This window comes from Mirounga angustirostris, unplaced genomic scaffold, assembly GCF_029215605.1.
Source record: "Mirounga angustirostris isolate CCGP_5_RB_7025 unplaced genomic scaffold, mMirAng1.0.hap1 SCAF_5, whole genome shotgun sequence".
NCBI lineage: Eukaryota > Metazoa > Chordata > Mammalia > Carnivora > Phocidae > Mirounga > Mirounga angustirostris.
The window spans coordinates 104,147,429-104,170,992 of NW_026991713.1; the positions used below are offsets into that span (position 1 = coordinate 104,147,429).

The window sequence follows — 23,564 nt, forward strand, 5'->3', positions numbered from 1 at the left end:
TTACTAGAGCAGAGGCTCAGCAACTTGCTCAAGCACAGGCAGGTAAGAAACAGAGCTGAGCTTGGAAGCCTGCTCCTAGCAGTGAGGCTTGCGCTCTCCTGGGTTTAGGGTGACTGCAGTCAACTAAACCCCAGTCAGGTGGCTAGTGTTTGGCAGCGGGAAGAGAATGAAAGTTTGGGCAGTGATGAACATTTTGTTTAGCAGCACTTTTACATTTCTTTCCTAAGCAGCTTTCCAGCTAATGGCCGATCACACAGAGTGTACAAGTGCGCTTTGCTAATAAATAGGACTGCCTCCCCCACCGAGCCACGGAAGCGCTTGGAACCCAACCGCGCAATTCCCAGCACAACAGCGCCCAAGATGCCTGAGGGTGGACCCAGAGGCGGGGTGGGGCCACCTCTGCTGCCCCGGGATTTGAGCCGGGGGTGGGCAGGGAGGAGCAATTGTGACCTGCCCCGGTCCCTCCCCTCCCTGGGCACTGTGATGCTGCAGGGCAGCTGCTGGCCCAGCATGTCTGTCCCCGGCCCCCTCCCGCCCGGTGTGTCACAACAGCGGAGGCGGCTGTATCTAGAGCAGTTGGGGTGGGCAGGCCCAGCTGGGAGGCAAGCCGGTGAGGAGAGCAGCCGCGATGGTGAGCCTTTCCAGGGCCCGGGGCTGGGGGCCGGAGATCTGGGGCGCGGGGCTGGCACCCAGAGGAGAGCCATATCTACGCGGGGGCTAATGGATCCATCGCTTTGGATCTGCAGAATTTGAAGTCTCTTGGGGTGTCAGTTCAGGGTCGAGGGGGTCTGTACCCTCGGGCGGAGGACACTCGTGCCAGTACCCTTTATAATATACATGACGTAGAGACCTGAGGCGAATCGCCCCCCAAAGGGACCTAAGGGAGATTTGCGCACGCAGGTGAGGAGAGGGAGGACTTGGGAAGCCCGCGCTGAAGAGGTGAGATTCTGAGGGATCCCCAGACGGGCAGCTCAGGATCTAGAGTGGGGTAAGTAGGAAACAATCCAGGGATTCCAGATGGGTGAGCTGGCCCCGGCGGCTGGGGGAGTGGGTGCAGTTAGGTCCCCAAATCCAATCAAATGTGAGAGAGCCCCAGAATGTGACAGAGAACTTAGGGCGTCACAGTCTCCCTACGCTTGAGGTTGTTCTCCTTTCTCGGCTCTGAACATTAGCTTGCGTTTGGGGGGGCATTTAAAACTCGAGTGCTCTCAGCCTCCCAGACACCTGGCACCCACTCCAACTCCCCAGTTTTTCCAGCTGTCGAAATGGGAAGGTTTTTGGCACACAGAAGTCTCCCTCCCGAAGGCAAGGGGACCTCAGACTTCTCTTTTTGTTTACTATCATGGTTAAGGCTCAGCGGCGGCTCCTTTCTCCCTCCCCGAAATCTATCTCCTTTTGCAGACGCAGATCTTAACTTGCTGGAGGGGGCCTCTCCAGGCCCTCTAGAATTCCCCCCCTCCCCCTCCCCCCCCCCCCCCCCCCCGCTCTCCCCCGGGAATGGGTAAAATTGTTCCCCATCCACTTCCCTGAATGCCTAAAAAACCCAGACTCTCCTTGTTCAGAGCCCTGGTATTTTGGTAGCGGGGAGGTGGGTTGGGAGGGTTGGGTGGAGGAGGGGGACAGAATAAGCAAGTCTTGTAAGCCAAGGTCAGGTTCTCTGGGCACTCTTGCTCTAGGTGTCAGGTGACCGAGCAGGGCAGGAGAGAAGACTCCGCTCCTCCCCCAGCCTCTGCTGTGTTTGGAAAGTGCCCAGGGTCTCTAGCTCTGGCTCCAGCCCTGTTTCTAGCTAGAGGTCTGTCCAGCAGCCTCTCTCTCTGGAGCATGCTGGCAGACCCACCTGGGAGCTTGAAGAACTTGGGGGATATTGGTGATAGTGGCCAAAGGAATCCATTCCTGTCCGAAGTCCCTGATGTGAGGCCATAGAAGAAGCCCAGAGAAGAATTTTGACTCCTGGCTCTGCAGCGAGATTCAAGAAGGTCGATTAACCTCTCTGGACTGGTTTTCTCATCCACAAAATGAAGAGGGGTTATGGTTACAATTTCCAAGGCTCCACCTAGCTTTACTATTTTAAACTTCTTATTGTGGAGAATTTCAAACATATACAAAAGGGGAGAGAATGATATAATGAACCCCAGTATACGCCTTATCCAATTTCAACAACTATCTACTTAGGACAAGTCTTGCTTCATTTATTCCCCTTTGCCTCACTTCCTATTATTCTGAAGCAAATCCTAGGCAGCATACTCAGAATTTGATATTTAATATTTATAATATCTAGAATGTAGCGCTCTATAATTTTCAAAGTGTTTTCTCTTGCATGTTTTAATTTTGACCTGAATGCCGTAGTGACTCTCAGAGTAGAGCCTAAAGGAGGCTTACAGGGGAGTCAAGGATCGTAATCTAGCCCTCTGAACAAACTTTGATATATATTCAACAGGCAAGTTTCTGAAAATATCTGGTAAATAAAAATTTTTAACAGTAAAACCTTACTTTAAATGTGGCTGTTTAACTGAAAACCTGTGGTTGAATATTTTGAAAAGAGAATATCTTTTATTTATTTTGAAACTGAATTTTGTAAAACAGGTTGTGTTTAAAATATTTAGTTACATGGGCAGCATTGTCTTAATGGGAAAACATTTTTTATTGGCCATTTCCTACTCATAGAACCTCTTTTTAAAAATCTCTTGACCCATTCCTGAAAGGCTAGGATGACACATCTAATAAACGAAGACCCAAAGAATCCTACCCTTGCAGAAAGAACTTTACTTTAACAGATTGTTTCAGGCAGCCACCCTCCAGGATTCCCTTCCCTTGTGGGGGTTGGAGGGAGAAGGCTGCTTCTGTGTGAAGAAGAATTAGATTCAGCATTTCTGTAGGTTCTGAGTAAGAAATGTATAACTAATCCTATAACTGAGCATTCCCATCTGCTCCCAGTGTCCTTCCAGTAAGCAGTTCTTCTGGGAACTGAGACTAGGACACCTTTGGAGAAAGTGGGATGGAGACTCCTGGCCAGGTGTCCCAAGCCAAGCCCATGTCAAAGATACCAGGGCACAGAGAGAGTGTCTGGGTTTATGAGGAGGTGAGAACATCTGCAGCACAGCCTCCTTAACTGCATTCCTTCTGAACCAGGGAGCACTGGTTCAGATGGGGATAGGCATGAAGTGGTAACAAAGAGCCTGTTTCCTCAAAAAAAATAGAGGGGAGGGGAGAGTGTCGGGGGAGGGGGCGAGAGGGACACTGCTTCCGTGTCTGCAGTCCTCTGCAAACTGCACCCATGTAGGCAGGTGTGGCTGAGCTCTGCAGGGTCCATACTTATTTTCTGACCTCAGACCACTTCTGGAGTCACTGCTGCATCTGCCCTTCCCATTACTAAGGACAGATTCCCCCAGAGGTTGTGGGGGTACATGCCTCTGAACAGCAGAGGAGCCCTGATGACCAGAACTTCCCTCGGCAGTGGCTAGGGCACAGGTGCTGGCTAAATGAGGAGGAGTTTTCATAGGAAGCTTCCAGGCTCAGGTCAGGCCATGCAGAGCTAGAGGGCCACTGCTGTTGCTGAGTTTCCTTTCTGAGGGACCTTGAGAGGAAGATGAAAAGTTAAAAATAACTTCTGAGGGGGAAATAACTGGTGAATTCAGGACCCATGATGGGGGTGGGTGGACCCAACTGCTCCTTCCTTGGGAGCGGAAGTGGACCAACTGCTCCTTTTCCCTTTGGCCACCAAGGGACCAGTAACGCTATCTGTGGCCATTGTTGACATTTCCCCTGTCTGTGTCTTCCTGTTAGAATTTCTCCCATATAATGAACTGTGGAAGAATGGGAAAATGGAGTAGGTGGTTATGCACCAGATTAAAACTCCTTAACTGTCTCCCACACTTGCCCCTGAGGTCAGCTAAAGCCTAAGGGCCTTCGGACACCAGTGGGTCTCTTAGGCTGGGAGTCTACTTACCACACACCCCTGCCATTCCTAAAGGTGGTCTTATGTCATCCCTATTGCTGCCCTAAATGCAGTGCCTATAATCTGAGCCCCCTCTCTTGAGCTACTTTCACTCACTGATGTTAATTTAGGTCAAGTTTTTGTTCTTGCTGTTTCTGGCTTGCTATCTTTTCTTTGTTCTGAGTGATTACAAATATGCTGTAATTGAAGGGTTTTGAGCAGAGATAATTCAAGCAATCTTTTATGAATCACATTTCTTCTTACTTTAGCTATTCCTCCGTAACACTGTGGATCTACTTTTTATTTGCCATCTTTGACCTAGATCCTAAAATATAGGTAATTTGTTAGCCCAACCTGACAACTAGACATAATTTGGTAATAATATGCTTCCTGAAAGCAACTGTGTGGCATTTGACCACAGGGGATGTGGACTGGTCTCAGGTTTTCACATGGCATATACCACTGGTCTGTGTCAGTTCCTTTCCTAGATAATATGCCAGTTTTATGATACTTCAGAATGATTTTTGAAGCTACAAAGCCTCCTTCTACAGAGGGTCCTAATTAGCTGATCTTAGTCCTTTGAGAGCAAAACAAAAGGGAATGACTAATATTAAGTAGAAATATAAGATTGATATAAGAAAAGGTTTCTTATAGTGGAATTATAAAAGGACTGTAAGGTTCTAGAATTTCTTTTTGATATTCTGCAAAACATAGGGTCCCCTCCCCATGGAAGATGAAGGTCGGTGGCACAGATGTCTCATCTGCTCTGCTTTTCATGAGCCTACACGTCAGGCAAACTGTGCTGTTTGTGGGACTTGCCCTAAATTTTCCTGCCTCTTGTTCACATTGCTCCTAAGCTCAACTAAAATGATCATTTTGGCATGTCTAAATTCGTCAAGGTCACTGCAAATATTCTGTTCCAGGAAACCAAGCCAGAGTTGTTTTTTTCTCCTTTGAACTCCCATTGTGTCTTTGGCACTGGCTATTCTCTTGTTAAATAGATTATAAGACCCCTCAGTGCAGAGTTTTCATTCTAATCATCCCTACATTTATTGAGCACTCACTACATTCAAGCATTGTGCTTGATGCTGGGGATGCACTGAGTAAGCAAGAGTTCCTTGCCCTCATAGAACTTATTCTCTCTGCTAGGAAAGTCAGAAAATTGAACAAGCAGCCATAATATGGTATGATAAATGCAATGATAGGGAAGAAGAGGATTGTGGGAGCACATACTAGGGGCCCTGTGCTGGTTTGTGGTTTTCCAGACTTCCTGTAAGAAGTGACATTTAATGAATAGGATGAGTAGGAGTTAGCCTAGTACCTTTTGATACCTTCTTACACATAATAATACAATAAATATTTGTTGTAGGAATGAACAGAGTGGGTAACTCTTGTAGTTATACCAGCATTAGGTCTGTAAAGATATGTCATACTTTTCTTGAGGAAAGGAAACTCCTTTATTAGGTCTCTCCATCTCCCTCATCTTCACCTTCTGGATTGCTGGGCAGAGAGGTTCAGCAGCACACAGAGGACCCCCTTCACCTCCCAGCATCCCTGGAGCACAGAAGTGGTCTGAGGTCTACAAGCCCAGATTCAAAGTGGAACTGAGAGAGAGAAATAGTGTGAAAGAGAAAACATGAGCTCTGATTGGCTAGAGAGGGGAATCTGAAATCTGAGTTTGGAGCAAATTTAGGACTTAAATATCCCCTGCTGGGTCAGCTGCTTCTATACTTCGGCCCCCTCCCTCTCCTTGTACACACCAGCCCTGAGAAACAGATTCCTGGTTCTATCAGAGAAGGATGACCCATTTTCAAAGAGGCTACCACCATAAGCCATTCTCAGTTTCTCTCTGCGCTGGAGCTTTTTTCTGTTTGGAGTTTTGCTATACAAGCTTGGCCTTGCTATATACACTCTCAGGCTCGCACTGATGTAGATGTGGGCATACCCCAGGGCTCTGGAAGTTCAGAGTGCAAGTGAGGCTGGTGGTTGTGTTGTATAAAGGAAAGAACTCAGGCTGAGGTCAGAAGACCTGGATTCCAGTCTGGGCTCTTGCTGCAGAGCTGTGAAATCTTGAATCTGTCCCTTTACCTTTCTGAGACTCAGATTTTTCATCTGTAAAATGGGGAGGGAATCATATTTGGTGATCCATGAGGCCAGTCTGGTTCTAGTGTCCTCAACATTTACAGTTGACATAACATCCCTGGTTATACCAGATGGATGACCTCTCTTTGGCATGAGGGGTGACCTCACAAGGCCATCAGCACTGGGTCTGCTCTGTGTTTATCTATGTAGAACTTCTAGGGAGGAAGAGGGGGATGGTGATCAGGCAGTGACTGGAGAAGGCTAGCTCAGTGCCCTGACAAATTAGTTCTTAATTTTGTTAGTTGAATAAATGACTAAGTGAAATGGGACAGGAAGAGCCTGGGCCCTGCAGGATAAGGTAATTATGGTGAGTGGAATCTTTACTCCCATTCTTCCTCTAGTTCCTTTCTTTAATTTTTTTCTTTTTAGTATGAAAAATTTTAAATATCTGGAATAGTACTATAATGCCACCCATACATATATGATCTAGATTTAATAATAATAATAATTTTTCTGCCATTTTTACTATACCTGCTGTGTTTGTTGAAGTATTTTAAAGTAAAAAACAGATGTCATGGCATTTTGCCCCAAGTGCTTTAGAAGTGACCCTCAAAAACTAATGATGTACTATATGTTGGCTAACTGAACATAATAAAAAAAAAAGTGACCCTAAAAAATAAGGGTATTGTCATACCTAACTATACTTTCATTATCATGCTTAACAAAGTTAATCAATTTCTCTATTTGTCCCCCAAATAATTTTGATTTGTTCAAACCAGAATTCAGGCAAAATGCACATACTACATGTGGATTTATGTTTCTGGAATTTCTTTTGATATGGAACAGTCTCTCCTTTTATCTTTATTTTTTATGAACTAAAAAGATTGTATCAGTTGCCCTGTAGAATGTTTCACCTTCTGGATTTATTTTATTGTTTTCTCAATACGTCACTTATCACTCTGATCCTGGTGTTTTCTGTAATGTGGAAACTAAATTTAAAGTGTTTAATAGATTAAGGATGAGTATTTTTTGTTTTGTTTTGTTTTTGTTTTTTTTAGAAAGAGAGTGAGTGCATGCGCAAGACTGAGTGGGGCGGGGAGGGGCAGAAGGAGAGGGAGAGAGAGAATCCTTGGCAGGCTTCAGGCCCAGTGCAGAGCCTGATGCAGGGCTCGATCTCACAACCCTGAGATCATGACTTGAGCCAAAATCAAGAGTTGGACGCTTAACCAACTGAGCCACCCGGGCATCCCAAGGCTAAGTACAAGAATTCCTCATGGGTGGTGTTGTGTATGTCATGTTGCATCACATAAGGAGGTTCTTAATGTCTGGTTTTCTATCAGTACTGTTAAGATTGATCCCAGTGTTTGGCTAGTAACTGTTGTGGTTACTTTTTCTCCTTGTAACCTGTAAGTAACAGTGATTTTTTGGCGCTATTTGAATATCCATTTCTTTTCCCATCAACCTTTCACTTAATGGTGTTGGCATCTTTGTCCAAATCAGTTATGTAATTAAGAACTGTAAGATGGAGGGTGCCTGGGTGGCTCAGATGGTTAAGCGTCTGCCTTCGGCTCAGGTCATGATCCCAGGGTCCTGGGATCGAGTCCCGCATCGGGCTCCCTGCTTAGTGGGAAGCCTGCTTCTCCCTCTGCTTCTCTCTCTCTCTCTGTGTGTGTCTCTCATGAATAAATAAATAAAATCTTAAAAAAAAAAAAAGAACCGTAATATGGCAACATTTCTTAATATATCATTCCTTGTACATTTATTAGCTGACATTCTTCAGTTTAAAAAAAGAGCTTTCCCTCATCAACAGTGCTGTTTGTGGACAAATGAATTTTGTTTTCTTTTCTTAATAACACTAAGGAGTTGTGGATTTTTATATACATCCTGTTGCAATCAAGTACCATTCTTCTTCTTTTTGATGCTCATACTGTCTCATCTTTGGCAGTGGGAGCTTCTTCAAGTTGGTTTCTGAGATCTTTCGACATCATCCCAGTCTGTGTTAGCTTCTGTGCTTTCAGGCACCATAAGATGTTCCAGGCTCATCTTGTATATTCCTTGCCCCACACCTAGAACTCTTCATTTCTCCCAGGAGCCCTGGTTCCTGTTAGTGGGGAATGGTATTGACGGAATCTTCCTTTTCTCTTGATTGGTGTAGTGGCTTTTGGGTTTTGGAAGCATCTGTGAACGTATCAGTTATTTCTGAGCCTCTTTTATACTTCCAGTTACTCTAAATTAGTTTAACAGGGAAAATAGCTCTTCCTAAGGGGTGTGTATGTATGTGTGTGTGTGAGAGAGAGAGAGTTTGTGAAGATTGGCATATTTATCAGTATGTGTGAGATTAAAGGGGATATCAAAAGAGGCTGATATCATTAATATCACCATATTGGTAGTTTTCTGGTCCCAAAGAGCCTTTACTCTTCCTCCTATGACCTCTGATCTTTCTGATATATCCCTGCATTCTTGCTGAAAAAGAAAGAGTGTTCCAGGGGTGCCTGGGTGGCTCAGTCGTTAAGCGTCTGCCTTCAGCTCAGGTCATGATCCCAGGGTCCTGGGATCGAGCCCCGCATCGGGCTCCCTGCTCAGAGGGAAGCCTGCTTCTCCCTCTCCCACTCCCCCTGCTTGTGTTCCCTCTCTCGCTGTGTCTCTCTGTCAAATAAATAAATAAAATCTTTAAAAAAGAAAGAAAGAAAGAGTGTTCTAGAAGGAAGGGCTGACTGGAGCGCAAATAGCACCACAGATAGGCCTGGAGGATAGTTGGGGTGTGGTGGTGGTTGGTGCGGGGGTGCAAGGTTCCAAAGACTGAGGGTCAGGGCCACAGAAGATGCTGTCACCTAGAAGGTGATACATAGGATCAGACTTTTTTTTTTTTAGGTCTCTCCAAAGTCCCATCAGCTTTACATACCTCTTCAGGAAGCCATGGCTGCCTGGATGTGAAAGATGTGGACTGATTGATAACACGCTGGTTGTGGGGTGGTTCCTGGGTGTAGGACACTTTTTTAAAGTTTGAATTAAGACCTAAGGTGAAGGCAGAAAATAGACCTCACAGTAAAGGTGAGTAGAATGGGGACCTGGAGTCTCTAACTTTCCACCTGTGTTTCTGGGTGGAGAATAAAGCTACAAGATAGTATCATAATGAAAATGATAATGCTAAAGGCAAAAACAACTATAATCATGGCTAACTTATTATTTTCAGATGAGGCGAAGTTAGTTAACTCAGCCAAGATCACACAGCACAGCAAGTAAATGGAGAAGGCGAGATTTAAACCCTGGGGTGTGGACAGCTTTGTGAGTGAAGCCTTTCTTTGGCCACCAGATTCATGGAAATATAGCTGGGTTGTATTCCCAGATAGGGCTACTTTTCATACTGGCTACCGTGAACACCTGTGCCCTATGCTCCCCAAGGCAAGGGCATAGAGACAGGTGTAGGGTAGGTGCCCAGTTCTAAAACTGAATTAGGGAGTAATGGGTCCTGGCACCTCTGGCTCTTTGAGGTGTTATTCAGGGCAGCTGCCCTGTTCCCATGACCAGAGAACCTCCAAGTTCCCTCTGACTCCGTGTGTTTCAATGCCTAGCCAAATTCTCTGGAGGCCCTTCTTCTGGCTTGGGTTACCTAGCTGGAAAATGCCAGGTCAGGTCATGGATAAGAATAGAACCCATGGACGAAGCACATGCTTCCCAGCTGGGCTCTAGCAGGCATCACAGGCACAGAGCCACGTGTGCTGGCCACTGCTTCCTCACAGGTGGGTATATGGAGATGATGCGGCCATGCTTTCTGGTAAAACCCCAGCTTCTGTTAATACACACACATTCTCTCTCTCTCTCTCTCTCATGCACACACACACACACACCCATTCTCATCCTCAACTATTAGTATTATGACCAATCAGGTAATTGTGGCTTCATACCAGAGTAACAAAGAGGTGAGGACCCTGTAAAGGTCAGCTTTAATATGTGGCCTGACATAGGCAAAGGAGCAGATTATGGTGGCTACAAAGAAATTTTCCAACTTCAGGAAGAGCCTAATTTATACACTCCCAATTCTCCTTTGCTGATGTAACAATCCTTTCTTCTTCCTACATTTGTGACCAGAATACTAAAGACACCCATGATACCTACTTACAAAGTATTTTCCTTCCATGAGTGTTTATCTCTTCTATGATATTCTGAGTGTGTGAGCATGTGTGTGTGTGTGTGGGTGCGTGCATGCATGAGAGAGAGAGAGAAAGGGAGGGAGTGGAGGGAGGGAAAGAGAGAAAAAAAGGAGAAAGAGAGATTGAGAGGGGCTGTTGTCTAGGAAGGTCAGTGTTTAGGCATGAATATGAAAGCTGCCACTGTGTATGGTAGTGAATTTATGGACAGTTTCTGCTGTTATCATTGATTCATCCTTTGACCTCCTTCATCAGTACAGGAATTTCATGGTTTGGAATTAGCCCCTTGTTTTATCAGTATAGCTGTCCTCTTTTTCCTTTTCTTGGCACAAAGGATTAACCCTGGGAAACAACATTTACAGCAAGCCTCAGAGCCAAGTCTCAGTCCAGATGCAGTGGTGCCCAGACACCTGACACCTCAGACACCACTTGGTTTTATATGGCATGGTTGTAGGGACGGATATCCTGCGAGTTGAATGACAGGGAGAAACAAGTCCTCAGATGTGCAGGATATAGCATAAGGGCATGACGAAGGCCTAGGACTCTCTGACCTTGATTCTGCACTCTCCTCACAGCGGGAGTGCATATCAGTCCACGTGGGTCAAGCAGGAGTTCAGATTGGCAATGCCTGCTGGGAGCTCTTCTGTCTGGAGCACGGCATCCAGGCGGATGGCACCTTTAGTGTCCAGGCCAGCAAGGTCAACGACGATGACTCATTCACCACCTTTTTCAGTGAGACTGGCAATGGGAAACATGTGCCTCGGGCTGTCATGGTAGATCTGGAGCCTACTGTAGTAGGTGAGTATGGGCTAGGATCCTTTCCACAGAAAACAACATGAAGCTGCAGAGCCTTTGGTCCATAATAGCTAAGGAAGCAGAATCTCTAATTGGAAGGTGGGGGTGGCTCAGCTAGAACCTCCCCACCCCACCCCACACTTATTTCTGCTAGTTTCTTGAAATCTCCACAGTCTGGGGGAGTCTTACAATAGGAATCACAGATCTCTGTTCCCCCATTATAGCTGTAACCTATGCAGAACAAAATACCCTGTACTTAAACCCCTTAAACCTGCTGAGAAAGATCCAAATTGTCAAGATTCTTAACTATATGCTAAGAGTAAAAAATAAAAATAATTTTAGGAATTATGAGAGGTCTCCAAATAGTCAATTTTCCAAAGTATAGGTTTCTGATTCTATAATAATTGCAGTCTTTTCTCATGGGTCTGGCATAACCTTGCATATCTTACAAAAAATGGAATAATAGCAGACACATTCTCTTACAGCCAGAGGTTGCTGTAGTTCTAGAATGAACCTCTTTGGGATCCTAGAAAACAAGACTTCTGATTTGTGTTGGGACAGGGTTCTTGGTTCTTCACCTTTCCCTTGATTCCCCCTCCCCTCCCCACCAACATCACTTCCCTTGGGTCTGACTCCTGGGTCAATCCTCAGCTCAACATCAGGATTTCCTTAGCTTCAAGGCTAGTTCACCAAGCAAGGGATGGGTAAGTTTCACAGAGATATCTGGGCTAATGTCTGTAATGCCTAAACACTAATTTCTAGGGGCAACAGGTACACAACCCTTGGATACTTTGTACAAATACAAAATGTGCAGATTACCCTCCCAGGCACTATGCAAATGGATGATTTCCCTGGGTGGGGGCGTAGAGGAACTCTGAAGAAAAGAGGGCATGTAGTTGGGCCTTGATACATCTTGATCTGCTATATATCTACTTTGTGTGGACCCTTGGAGGTGAGCTGAATAGCCACCCTCTCTAGGGTTCCTGCTCTTCTAGAATCTGGAGCATAGCTCTGCTTTAAAGTCATTCTAAAATATCTCCAGTGCCTGACATATATTAGGTTAGGGGTGGGACAATTCCTGGGAGAGCAGATCACCTAGAATCTTTCTCTGTATCCCTAGAACATTTTAGTGCAAGTGAAATTGGGTTAAAGTTTTGGGTAACCTTGCAGTATGAAAGAAAAAAAAAAAGGAAGACTTGAGGGGCCAAAGTGGAAGGAAAGAAGGGCAATGAACTTTGGTGTTTGGTGAACTTTGTGAACCTGATGCTTTTAAAAGTTCCTGCCAGCAGAGCAGGAAAGCTTCTCTTTGCCTATTTGAGTCTAAGGCTTCTGGTTCTATCAGTGCCTATGTTACCCTGGAATTCTCTTAACCTTTTGCAGATTTATTATAGGGTTGTCTGGTTTTACCTCAGTGGAGTTTTACAGGTAGAGGAAATGGAGACCCAGAGAAGTATTATATGATATTTAATGAGGGACACATCTCCTCTAGAAACAAGGTAGTAAGACCTGATAGTTTCTGTCTCTTGGTAGATGAAGTTCGGGCAGGAACCTACCGTCAGCTCTTCCATCCAGAGCAGTTGATCACAGGGAAGGAGGATGCAGCTAACAACTATGCCCGGGGCCACTACACAGTGGGCAAGGAGAGCATCGACCTGGTGCTGGACCGCATACGGAAGCTGGTAAGTATTAACAAGGGTAGGGAATTGATGAGTCAGGCTAAAATGGACAGGCCTAAGCCTGAACAGAATTAGTGGAGGCACATGACCCCTGGCTACAGAATAGAGCTCCTAAGATTTGGGAATTTTTGCTTATGTTGTGTAAGAAGCATTCATAGTGATGATGCCCCTTCCTCCACCTGGACATCATGAACTACCCTACAGGCCAATGCCCTACTAATTCTTATTGATACTCCATGGTAGTATCTGGGGGAAATTCCAGGTATAAGGAAGGCTAGCTCTTTGCTTGTTGGAAGCATACGTTAACACAGAATTTAACTTGGAAGAGAAGAGGAAGAGATTATTGATATATTTGAGCACTTACAAATGCCATTACAAATGTCAATTAGATACGTTCTTCACTTAATTCCCTTAATAATCATCCAGAGAAAGAGAAAGTCATTTCCCTGTACTTTACAGATGAAGAAATTGAGGGCCAGGGTGGCTTAATAATTTAGCCTGGGTCACACAACTAGAAAGTGGCAGAGTTAGGATTTGAATCAGGTTGTTTTGGCTAGAAAGCTCTGAGTTGTAGGGTGGGCCACTTTATCTCTTTGAGCTTTCATTTCCTTATCTTTACAATGGAAATGGTTGGACTTGATCAGCGGTTCTTGGGAGCTAAGGATGCCAAATTTTTGTATATGTTCACTTTTTCTGTTTAGTGGGGGGGTCATAGGGGTTATCTGTCTCAAAGCCATGTGTGGGCCCCTAAAGTTCAGAACCAGTATCATAGATGATACCCAATGGGAAAATTTGTGACTGTATGAATTCCTTTAGTTATGATAAGAGAGAGGTAACATTGAGTACTTACTATGTATCAAGTCCTTGCTCAGCATATCATGCTATCTCATTTGATAATCACAATAACCTTGAGAGATGATTATATTTTTTATTGCCCTACTTTAGTCAGGAAGAAACAGAAATCTAGAGAGGTTCAATAACTTGCTCAAGTTTTTACAACTGGGAAATGACAAAATTGATACTAAAGCTCAGGTTTTCTGACTCCATTTATATTTCTGAAATTGGTACCCTGAGCCACCTTTCAAGGCTCCTTTCAGCAGCTCCCACAAAACCAATGACAAGGGCAGGGAAAATGGGCAAGGAGTTGGGGTTCTCAAAGGGCAAAGTTATTAATCATTGTGGTTCTGAAACTCTTATTCCTGGTTCAACCAAGCCACTGGGCTGGAAACTTCCATGTACCTAGTGGCATGTACCTGTGCTGTTTGCCACCCTATATATTTTAGCTAGTCCTCTCAAGATCAACTCAACTCCTTTTATCTTACTTCTTCAAGGCTGTTTTGATTTTACCTACATAAAAATGTTGAGGTTTGCTTGCCTTTGTTGACATGAGGGTATTCTCGTAAACTTGTCTTCATCATTTCTTCTCATGCTCTACTCTCCCCAGACAGATGCCTGCTCTGGCTTGCAGGGCTTTCTGATCTTCCACAGTTTTGGTGGGGGCACTGGCTCTGGCTTCACTTCTCTGCTGATGGAACGGCTCTCCCTGGATTATGGCAAGAAGTCCAAGCTAGAGTTTGCTATCTACCCAGCCCCTCAGGTCTCCACTGCAGTGGTGGAGCCCTACAACTCCATTCTGACCACTCACACCACACTGGAACATTCAGATTGTGCTTTTATGGTGGATAATGAAGCCATCTATGACATCTGCCGCAGGAACCTAGACATCGAGCGCCCCACCTATACCAATCTCAACCGCCTCATCAGCCAGATTGTGTCTTCCATCACTGCCTCTCTCCGCTTTGATGGGGCCCTTAATGTGGACCTCACTGAGTTCCAGACCAATCTGGTACCCTACCCCCGCATCCACTTCCCACTGGTCACTTATGCACCCATTATATCTGCTGAGAAAGCCTATCATGAACAACTCTCCGTGGCTGAGATAACCAGCTCCTGCTTTGAGCCCAACAGTCAGATGGTGAAGTGTGACCCAAGACATGGGAAGTACATGGCCTGCTGCATGCTCTACCGGGGGGACGTGGTGCCTAAGGATGTGAATGTCGCTATTGCTGCCATCAAAACCAAGAGGACTATTCAGTTTGTAGATTGGTGTCCCACAGGCTTTAAGGTGAGAGCTGATGACTTAGGGAGAAGAGAGACAAAGAGAGAAGCAGAGGGAGATTACCAGGGATGGGGGAGGAAGATGTGTAAATTCCAGGGTCTTAGACATACAATTCCATGGGAGCTTCAGGCTTCATGGGATGATATGGGAGGAGGGCTTAAGACAAATATAACCGTAATTTCATTAGTTCATTCATTTTAGGTAAGGAGAGACTTTATTTGAAAGGATTATTGAAAGAAGCAGGAGGAGGACAATTGCAATACTCAGAGGGGCAATACTGCAGTAGGGAGAAGGCTCTTACTGCTCCTGAACCCTAACATCTGCAGGCATCTCAAAGGTCAGGAAGAAAAGGGCTTTTCTCTAGTAAGGAGGACTGAACAGGCTGGAAAGAACCCATGCAGGCAAGTGGGATGAACAGGATGAATGAGTGGAGGTAGATGTAATCTGACAATAGATCAGAGAATGGAGTTAACCAAATTAATTCAAGTTACCAGAGAGATATAATTCCCTCCTTTAACAAAAGATGTGTTCCTCTCCCAATTTATTTTGAAAAGTTAAATATTCATCCTGTAAGTCTTAATTAACTTAGAGTGAGGATAAGAAATTTTATGGTTACTATAGGATTGTGAGTCACTTATTTTGTGAAGCCCTGACATTTTCCATTAACCAGGAGTAAGAAGAAGCTGAGGAAGCCTGTTGTAGATCAGGTGTCCGCACTCTGGAAAATGCCAGACTCTGAGGGTTAGTGGGTAGGTACAATAGCCAGGGAAAACCCATGGATCTCAGGACTAGTGAATGTTGAATGTTAGAAGTCACTCCTTTGAGTTGCACTGACAAGGCATGCAGCTGGCTCTGTGCATGTGAACTGTTTGACCACTTTGTCCTGTGTTCCCATGGTCTTTAATCAGATTCCATTATCAACATTAATTAGTAACCCCCAGCCATGCCTTTAATAGTTCAGAGGTTCACTCAGCACCAGGGGTGGTTATACCAGTTGCTAGATATACAGAGATGAGCATGTCTGTTTTTCCCTGATGGTGCTTACAAAAACAAGGCATCATGTGTCAGTCTCTTGACGGACCTATTTGCATATGAGGCTTTGACCTAGCTGATCTCCTTTTGTAGCATTTTCCCTCACTGCTATACTCCTACCTATATACACAATCTTTCCCTCCTAGACTACACCTATTTTTATGGATCAGTTTTGATCATTCATGTGAAAATTATCAAGATCTTCCAAAATATGGAGTTCTTTTTAAATTTTTAAAATGGAAACAACAAAACAAGCTAGTAGGAAAATGAATAGGAAAAAAGAAAAAATGAGATGTGAGGGTGGTGGGGAAGTTAACAAAAAGGAGATGCCCCTCATTCTCTCTCTATTTTAAGCTGAATTTTGGGGATTATGTCCAGAACGATAGGTAGGTCTAGCATCTTTAGCTGCTTTTTGGAAAAGCTTATGTTTGTTGAACTTCATCCTCTCACATCCTCCCCAAGGGAGTTTGTCCCTATTTGACTCAGTTGAAGGGATAATTACTATTTGAGAGAGGAGAGTTGGCTCCAGGCACAAAGTTTTTTTGCTGGTCAGGGTCAGATCTAGCAAAATACGTGATACAGCAAAGTTTATATTCATTGCCCATCCCCTTCTCATTTTTGGTCCTTTGCCCCTGTCACAGCCTCACCTCTACCACCAAGATACTACTTTTGTCTAAGAGGAATGATAGATGATTGTGAATTCATTTAATGGGCTACACACTTGGCTATCTAGCCTGCTGTAACTCCTCCCTACATCTCAAGAGAACATGCATTTTAAAGCTATGAAATTAAGAGGCTGACAAATAAGGCATGATGACCTGGGTAGGAGAGGTATTTTTTGGATAGTACTGTGGTTCTGTGTCACATAAATATTATCACAGTTTTACCTTTGACTTCTTCCAGTTTTCTGGGATTGGCTTTGGTTTGGGATATGTGTATGGGGAGAAGGGAGATTTCTCAGTGCCCCTAATATCAGATTGGGTTAGCTTAGAGGACCCTGCCATGCTACCGTATCTTGGGAAGTTGGCTTGTCCAGGCAAGAGTTTTAATTAACTTTCTTTGATTGAAGTCCTTGCTTTTCTTCTAACAAGCCTCACTCCCCTGAGACATGGGGCCAGGTTAACACTAACACCATCTCCAGGACCTTTTGGATTTTTAAATTTATTGCTCCGGATTATCTCCATGATCTTTTTTTTTTTTTAATTTAAATTCAATTAGCCAATGTATAGTACATCATTAGTTGTTTGGTTTTTTTTTTAAGATTTTTTATTTATTTATTTGAGACAGAGAGAATGAGAGAGAGAGAGCACATGAGAGGGGAGAGGGTCAGAGGGAGAAGCAGGCTCCCTGCCGAGCAGGGAGCCCGATGCGGGACTTGATCCAGGGACTCCAGGATCATGACCTGAGCCGAAAGCAGTCGCTTAACCAACTGAGCCACCCAGGCGCCCTAGTTTTTGATATAATGTTCAATGATTCATTAGCTGAATATAACACCCAGTGCTCATCATATCATGTGCCCTCTTTAATTCCCATCACCTAGTTACCCCATCCCCCCACCCACCTCCCTGATCTTTAAACAGCCCTTTGCCCTTGGCAGAGAAATTTCCCTAAATTTGTTGACAGTATAACTAAGAAACTTTAGATGACCATGTGGAAAAGAGTAAACTTCAAGTCTAGAAATTAATTTGCCTATAAAGGGGATCTATTTCCCTTTTCAAGATAAACATATAGTATACACCCCCCCTTAATAATAATCTCATTCATTACCCTCATTTGTCTACTTGAATCTCACCCACTAACATTTCTACCTATTACCAGCCCTGTTCTCCTCCTTTTCTTTTCTTAAAAGATTTTATTTATTTGTTGGGGTGGGGGAGAGAGAGAGAGTGTGAGAGCTCATAAGCAGGGGAGTGGCAGGCAGAGGGAGAAGTAGGCTCCCCATTGAGCAAGGAGCCTGCTGTGGGACTCGATCCCAGGACCCCGGGGTCATGACCTGAGCCAAAGGCAGACACTTAACTGAGCCACCCAGGCATCCCTGTTCTCCTCCTTTTCTTTTGCAGTTTTTATTTTTTTCTTCCAAGTTTTTATTTAAATTCCAGCTAGCCTTTTGCAGTCTTTAGATTTTATAACCCTTCCCTTGAATTTGCCTTCACCCAGTTCTACTCACTTTTAATTTCTCTTCAACACTCACTTCTCTCTACCTGTCTGTTTCTCAAACCTTTTGGTTCCTTCTTTTCACATCTAGGCCTGCTCCCATTCCCACTCCATGACTGTGTCTTGACACCATACCATGTTACCAAGATAACCCCATCCTGAGTTATCCTTTGGCTGCTCTGCATTTTCTTTTCTTGCTCCTCTTCTTTCTCTGTTCCTCAGGTGGGCATCAACTATCAGCCACCCACCGTGGTGCCAGGAGGGGACCTGGCCAAAGTCCAGCGGGCTGTTTGCATGCTGAGCAACACTACTGCAATTGCGGAGGCCTGGGCCCGCCTGGACCACAAGTTTGACCTCATGTATGCCAAGCGGGCCTTTGTGCATTGGTATGTTGGAGAGGGAATGGAAGAAGGAGAATTTTCTGAGGCCAGGGAGGACCTGGCTGCTCTGGAGAAGGATTATGAAGAAGTGGGGACTGATTCATTTGAAGAAGAAAATGAAGGGGAGGAGTTTTAAATATAACACTTTCCCCTTGGCTGTGTCTCTTTATTTATGCTTCTCCACTCAAAGCACGTTTAACTATTCCAAGAGTAACAGACTATACTCCTAAGCCCAGACTAATTTCTGTTTTCCATTAGAAGAGGTATCTAACACCAGTGCCTGTGGGTGATTGGGCCAAAAATGAATGCTGAGCTGTTCAGACCCTCCCTTGGGTAAAAGCAGCTTTGTGTCACACACACACACACAAAATGAGAGTCACTGTCTCTAGTTAGGGTGAAGCCAGGTTACATGTTGTGAAGAGACCTAATCAGGATTTTAAATTCTGGATTAGTCTGGGCCCACCCTAAAATGTAGCCTGTTGGCTATGGAAAAATCTGGGCATTGGGAAGATTGAAGTAAGGAAGGGAGTGACACTGTTAGAGAGTGAGAAACAAGACAGACACATTTCCTGCCCTTGTAAAAACACAAATAAAAGAACGAGATAATTCAGGTAGTGTTAACTGATATGAAGTAAAAAAAAAAAAAAAAACCATGATGAGGGAAAGTGTCTGGGGGAATGCTCCTTTAGACTGGGTAGTCAGAAAAAGCCTCATGGAGACCTGAGTGACAGGAGAGAGCCATCATGTGAAGTTCTGGAATTAGAGAATGCTGGACATAGAACAAAACACAGATGTGGGAACAAGCTTATGTCCGAAGAACATAAAGGAGGTCAATGTGCCTAGAGGATGGTGTGAGATGGAGATGAGATCCCAGAGCCAAGCTGGGACCAGAGCATACAGACCATGGTAAGGAGTTTAGATTTTTCTCTAAGTGAAACAAACTATTTGGAAGGTTTTAAGCAGGATATACCATACTTTATATATGTACATACCTTATCTCTAACCCTCCCAAAAATCTCAAATGGATATTCTGCTCATTTTATAGATGAAGAAACTGGGGTTTACAGAGTTGATATGTTGCATATAGTAAGAAAGCTCAGATAACAGGGACTACCAATTCTATTCTTTTGTCTACCTGCACTGTTTCTATGCCTTGGTATCTGTGCCCAGGTTTCAACTGCTGCTTCATAGAATGATGGATGGAGGAGAAACAAAAGTATATAACATTTACAAAAGAGAGGATGAGTTAATGCATCTCTTCTCTGAAGTTGGCAGCTCTGGTAGGATTTTAGGAAAATCAAAAAGCCGTTCTTATGCAACTACTATTGGTAAGATACCCAGGGTTGGGACCACAGTAGGTCCCTGTGTATTAAATGTACATCTTGTTAATTGTTGATTTTCCCTAATTTTTATTGTATATTCCTTGGTAGCCCTGAGAAAAATAGAATAAAATGTTCCAAGAAAAGGAAGGTTAGGTAAGAAGTAATGCTAATCACTTCTAGAGGATTGTCTTCAGAGAAACCATACTTCCTTGCTCTTCTATGAAGGAGATCATGGTAAAAAAAAAAAAAAAAAAGGAGGTCCAGTCTGCTGTCCATTGTGAGCTCCCTTATCTGAGGATCATTCCTGCACCAAGTCCCATAGGTATCTGCATAGACAAATTTATTAGAGAATTGTATTAGAGAATTAGGGTCAGGAACTCAGGAAGGGGCATATTCTCTCTTGATGCAAGTTGAGAGACCTACCCATGGGATTTCAGATAAGCCTCAAAACTTCCCAGGTGTGTAACTATGACCTAATTAGGGAGAAAATAACACATCCTCAAGGCCAAGGTTTAGGGCTGTGGTAAATCACTCATGGTGTGTTCCTTTCCTTTAGACTTATGTGAATTATGTGAATTATTAGAATTATGTGAAAGCTAATGCATTCAGATAAGGGAAAATAGAAGAATAATAGTTGGAAATGAAGAAGTAAAACTATTTCTATTTGTAAATGATATGATGGTACATTTGGAAAATCCTATTCTATAAGACTAACTTAAACAAAATATGTCAGTATGGTAGCAGGGTATTAGTAGCTTTGATTTCACAAATACAATAATTGGTTAGTGGAGGAAGAAACTTCTGTTAAGAACAGAAACAAAAAGAGAAATACTTAGAAATAACAATTTAACTAGAAAGGTTTAGAAGCCTTTATGAGAAAACTTTAAACTCAAAGACACAAAAATAGCCTTGAACAAATTTAAAGACATTCCTTATTATTGGATAGTAACTGTCAACAAAATAAATATATTATTCTCCCTAAGGTAATTTATAAATTTGATGTAATCCAATAAAAATGCCCATTTTATTTTTTTTGCCCATTACTTTTTCTTAAAAAACCTTTATTGTGAGATAATTAGGGATTCACAGGAAGTTGCAAAAATGATACAGAGAGGTTTACCCAGTTTCCTCCAACAATTATATTTTACATAATATCAAACTCAGGAAATTGACATTGACACCATTTGTGGGCATATCTCTATGCCATTTTATCACTTGTGTATATTTGTGTAATTACCACTCCAGTCAAGACAAGAAACTGTTCTATCACTACAAAGATCTCTCTCCTGCTACCCCCTTTATTCCTACTCATCCTCCTCCCCCAACCCTTAAACATTGGCCATCACTAATTTTTTTCCCATCTCCATAGTTTTGTTACCTTGAAAATGTTGTACAGGTGGAGTTACATAGTATATAAGTTTACCTGTATTTCTAGTTCTTTAAGAGTTTTAAATCATAAGTAGGAGTTGAATTTTGTTAAATGCCATTTTTGCATCAGTTAATTTTGATCACGTGATTTTCTTCTTTAGCCTGCTGATATGGTGGATTACATTGATTTTTGAATATTGAACTGTCTTTGTATCCTTGGAATAAAACCTTACCTGATCAAGGTGTATAATTCTTTTTATATATTGCTGAATTCTATTTGCTAACATTTTGTGAAGAATTTTCACATCAGTATCCATAAAGAATATTGGTCTGCAGTTTTCTTTCCTTTTTGCACTTTGTCTGATTTTGGTATCAGGGTACTATTACAGGGAAACCAACTGGGCCTGGAGATTTCTTTTTTGAATTGTAAAAATTAAAAGTTCAATTTCTTTAAAACTTATGGAGTTATTCAAACTATCTCATGTTGGTGAGGTATGGTAGTTTGTGCTTTTCAAAGAATTGTTCAGTTCAAATAAGTTGTCAAATTTATGTGTGTATACTTGTTTATAGTATTCTCTTATGCTTTTATATCTGCAGGGTTTATAATAGCATCTCCTTTTAAATTCCTGATATTGGTAATTTGTATTGTCTCTCTTTTTTCTTTTTTTAAATTTAATTTTATTTAAATTCAACTAAATAACATACAGTGTATTATTAGTTTCAGAGGTAGAAGTCAATGATTCTCTCTCTTTTTTCTTTGTCAGTCTTGCTAGAGGTTTGTCAATTTTACTCATCTTTCAAAGATTACATTTTCTATTTCTCTGATTTTTCTACATTTGTTTTCAATTTCATTGATTTATCCTATATTTCTTCCTTCTTTTTGTTTTCGGTTTCTATTGCTCTTTTTTACTAGTTTCTTACAGTGAGAACTTACCTTACTAATTAGCGACTTCTCTTCTCTAACAAAAACATTTAGTGCTATAAATTTCTTTCTTCCTTTTTTTAAAGATTTTATTCATTTCTTTGACAGAGAGTGGGAGAGAGAGCAAGAGAAAGCACAAGCTGGGGGAGCACTAGAAGGAGAGGGAGAAGCAAGCTCCCCACCGAGCAGGGAGCCCAATGCCAGGCCTGATCCCAGGATCCTGGGATCATGACCCGAGCAGAAAGCAGACGCTTAACCGACTAAGCCACCCAGGAGCCTATATAATTCTTTCTTAGTACTGTTTTAGTTATGACCCATAATTTAAAAAAAAAAATTTATTTAAATTAATTAATTTTTTTAATGGATTAAGAATTAATTTGTTTATTATGTTCAGTTAGCCAACATAGAGTACATTATTAGTGTCTGATGTAGTGTTCAATGATTCATTGGTTGCGTATTATACCCAGTGCTCATCACAACATGTGCCCTTCTTAATACCATCACTCGGTTACCCCTTCCCCCTCCCCCCTTCCCTCTGTAACCTTCAGTTTGGTTCCTGGAGTCCAGAGTCTCTCATGGTTCCTCTCCCTCTCTGATTTCTTCCCATTCAGCTTTCCCTCCCTTGTCCTGTTGTCCTCTGTGCTATTCCTTATGTTCCATATATGAGTGAAAGCATATGATAATTGCTTTTCTCTACTTGACTTATTTCACTTAGCATAATCCCCTCCAGTTCCATCCATGTCGATGCAAATGGTAGGTATTCATCTTGATGGCTGAATAATATTCCATTGTATATATGAACCACATCTTTATCCATTCATTTGTTGAAGGACATCATGGCTCCTTCCACAGTTTAGCATGAACATTGGGGTGCATGTGCCCCTTCTTTTCACTACATCTGTATCTCTGGGGTAAATACCCAGGAGTGCAATTGCTGGGTTGTAGGGTAGCTCTATTTTGAACATCTTGAGGAACCCCCATACTGTTTTCCAGAGTGGCTGTACCAGCTTGTATTCCCACCAACAGCGTAGGAGGGTTCCCCCTTCTCCGCATCCTCACCAACATTTGTTGTTTCCTGTCTTGTTAATTTTGGCCATTCTAAATGGTGTAAGGTGGTATCTCATTATGGTTTTGATTTGTATTTCCCTGATGGCTAGTGATGCTGAACATTTTTTCATGTGTCTATTGGCCATTTGTATGTCTTCTTTGGAGAAGGGTTTGTTCAGGTCTTCTGCCCATTTTTTGACTGAATTATTTGTTTTTTGGATGTTGAGTTTGAGAATTTCTTTATAGATCTTGGATACCAGCCCTTTACCTGATAAGACATGTGCAAATATCTTCTCCCATTCCGTGGGTTGCCTCTTAGCTTTGTTGACTGTTTCCTTTGCTGTGCAGAAGCTTTTTATCTTGATGAAGTCCCAAAAGTTCATTTTTGCCTTTGTTTCCCTTGCCTTTGAAGACGTGTCTAGCAAGAAGTTGCTGTGGTTGAGGTCAAAGAGGTTACTGCCTATGTTCTCCTCTAAGACTTTGATGAATTCCTGTCTCACATTTAGGTCTTTCATCCATTTTGAATTTATTTTTGTGTATGGTGTAAGAAAGTGGTCCAGTTTCATTCTTCTGCATGTGGCTATC

The 23,564-nt window shown here is 42.9% G+C and overlaps 1 protein-coding gene across 2 annotated transcripts; it reads left to right on the forward strand.

Moving 5' to 3' along the window:
* Positions 1 to 450: 450 nt before the first annotated feature.
* On the forward strand, positions 451 to 18,475 carry TUBA8 (tubulin alpha 8). Of its 2 annotated transcripts, XM_045874167.3 has the most exons (5): positions 451 to 631; positions 10,740 to 10,962; positions 12,490 to 12,638; positions 14,080 to 14,760; positions 18,163 to 18,475. In XM_045874167.3, exons 1-5 carry the CDS (start codon positions 629 to 631, stop codon positions 18,454 to 18,456), a joined length of 1,350 nt encoding a protein of 449 aa, XP_045730123.1. In that variant the 5' UTR covers positions 451 to 628; the 3' UTR covers positions 18,457 to 18,475. The 2 variants fall into 2 exon arrangements, with proteins under 2 accessions (XP_045730123.1, XP_045730125.2); XM_045874169.3 differs by lacking the exon at positions 10,740 to 10,962 and having other exon boundaries at positions 492 to 631.
* The last annotated feature ends 5,089 nt before the right edge of the window (positions 18,476 to 23,564 follow it).

Coding starts and splice junctions, on each gene's coding strand:
- TUBA8 (XM_045874167.3), top strand. Junction 12,639..14,079: donor TGGACCGCATACGGAAGCTG/GTAAGTATTAAC, acceptor TACTCTCCCCAG/ACAGATGCCTGCTCTGGCTT. Junction 14,761..18,162: donor GGTGTCCCACAGGCTTTAAG/GTGAGAGCTGAT, acceptor TCTGTTCCTCAG/GTGGGCATCAACTATCAGCC.